The 1,664-nt window shown below is 35.6% G+C and overlaps 1 protein-coding gene across 1 annotated transcript; it reads left to right on the forward strand.

Annotated features, from left to right (window-relative positions):
* The first annotated feature begins 232 nt into the window (after window positions 1–232).
* On the forward strand, window positions 233–1,330 carry LOC128864619 (uncharacterized). The gene has a single exon (XM_054104378.1). It carries the CDS (start codon window positions 233–235, stop codon window positions 1,328–1,330), a length of 1,098 nt encoding a protein of 365 aa, XP_053960353.1.
* Window positions 1,331–1,664: the final 334 nt, after the last annotated feature.

Genomic DNA, 1,664 nt, shown 5'->3' on the forward strand with positions numbered 1-1,664 from the left:
TTTAAAAGCAACCAAAAGTATACTAATTTATTGAGTTAGTGGTTTTGTTATATACTGAGGTAAGTAAGTATTCATTCAAAAATCATTAGCATTTTCCTTTTACTGGGACGCATGTGTCCCACCAGTATTCATAGTGTCCCAGTCAATATTGAACATTCTTGGAAATTTATTAAAATGTAGGTACTGATATTATTTTTCATTTATAAACTCACATTGTTTGTACAGACTCATAATGCCTAAAAAGCTTGATGAAGAAGCCATTCCTAATATTTTCGAATCACCTAATGAGGATGACGACTTTTTAAACGGTAGCAGTGATAATTATGAGCCTTCTTATAGTGAGGTGTCATCTGCTGATGAAATAGATATGGATGATAATAATGAGGAGGATGCAGAAACACGTTCTACAGCTGATTCTGTAAATATTGCCACTATATGGTCTTCTCCCCGTGCGGAGTTTGTAGCAATAAAAACAATAACTAGCTATCGACTTCCCGATATTGCTTATAGCTTTGAGAGGACTGACAATCCTTACAATATATTTAAGAAAGCTTGCCCTGCAAGCCTTTTTATGCGTATTATCCAGTGCACGAACGAACATATTGAGATAATGCGAAACTCAAAACCAGCGTACAAAAATATAAAGCTAACAGATATTGGAGAAATTAGAATCGCTATTGGTTGCATGATAATTATGTCATATAACCATTTGCCATCTGTAAGACACTATTGGTCAAAACATAATTCTATGGGAAACGATGGAGTAAAATCGGCTATAACGCGGGATAGATTTCAGTTACTATCATCGAAAATGTACTTTGCTTCACCTGAAAAGCCCGAGACAGCATCCAAAATTTATTACGTGGAGGATATGGTTGAGTGCCTAAAGTCTCGATTCGCAAGTGCATGGAACGAAAGTGCTTACCAAAGTATCGTTGAAACCATGACGAAATTCAAGGGACGCTCCTCTATGAAACAATACTTACAATTGAAGTCCACTAAACGTGGTATCAAAATGTGGCTCAGATGTGATGCTCTTACTGGCTATACTTACGATTTTACTATCTATTGTGGGAGAGAAGATGGAAATGTCGAAGGAACTATAGGCGAGCGCGTGGTAAATCAGTTAGCTGCAACAATTCGAGAAACGGATGTGACTCTGTGTTTCGATCGGTTCTTCACAAATATCAATCTTCTAGAGCCTATTAATTACGCAGCGTTAGGAACTATTATGTCGAATCGCAAAAAATTGTCAGTCATCAGCACAAAGCTAAACAGAGGTCAATGCGTTTTCCGAGAAAGGAACACTAGTATAATGTATGCTAAATAGCAAGATACCAAGGAAGTAGTAGTTGTAAGCAATTGTTACTCCTCTCAAATCTCCATAATACAAGGTGGCGCAAAATTAATCATCCAATTTTGTTTTAAATTTTTTTTTTTTTCAAATAAAAAAAATATTTGAAAAAAAAATATTTTGAGCGATGGAAATCTTTATTTTGACCTTAACGTGCTCTATTTCTTATATGTTTGCATGCTACAGCTGCCTGGTTCACAAGTCAAATATGTTTGACGTATGACACTATTTGCAAGAATTATAAGCGAGTGATTAATTTTGCGCCACCTTGTAGAAATTAAAAAATGGTCAAAAAGTTAACGTGGACTGC

This window comes from Anastrepha ludens, chromosome 5 (genome assembly GCF_028408465.1).
Source record: "Anastrepha ludens isolate Willacy chromosome 5, idAnaLude1.1, whole genome shotgun sequence".
NCBI classification, from domain to species: Eukaryota; Metazoa; Arthropoda; class Insecta; order Diptera; family Tephritidae; genus Anastrepha; species Anastrepha ludens.

What these genes read in the sequence shown, in the direction of transcription:
- LOC128864619 (XM_054104378.1), top strand. Translation starts at nt 233, where the DNA reads ATGCCTAAAAAGCTTGATGAAGAAGCCATTCCTAATATTTTCGAATCA.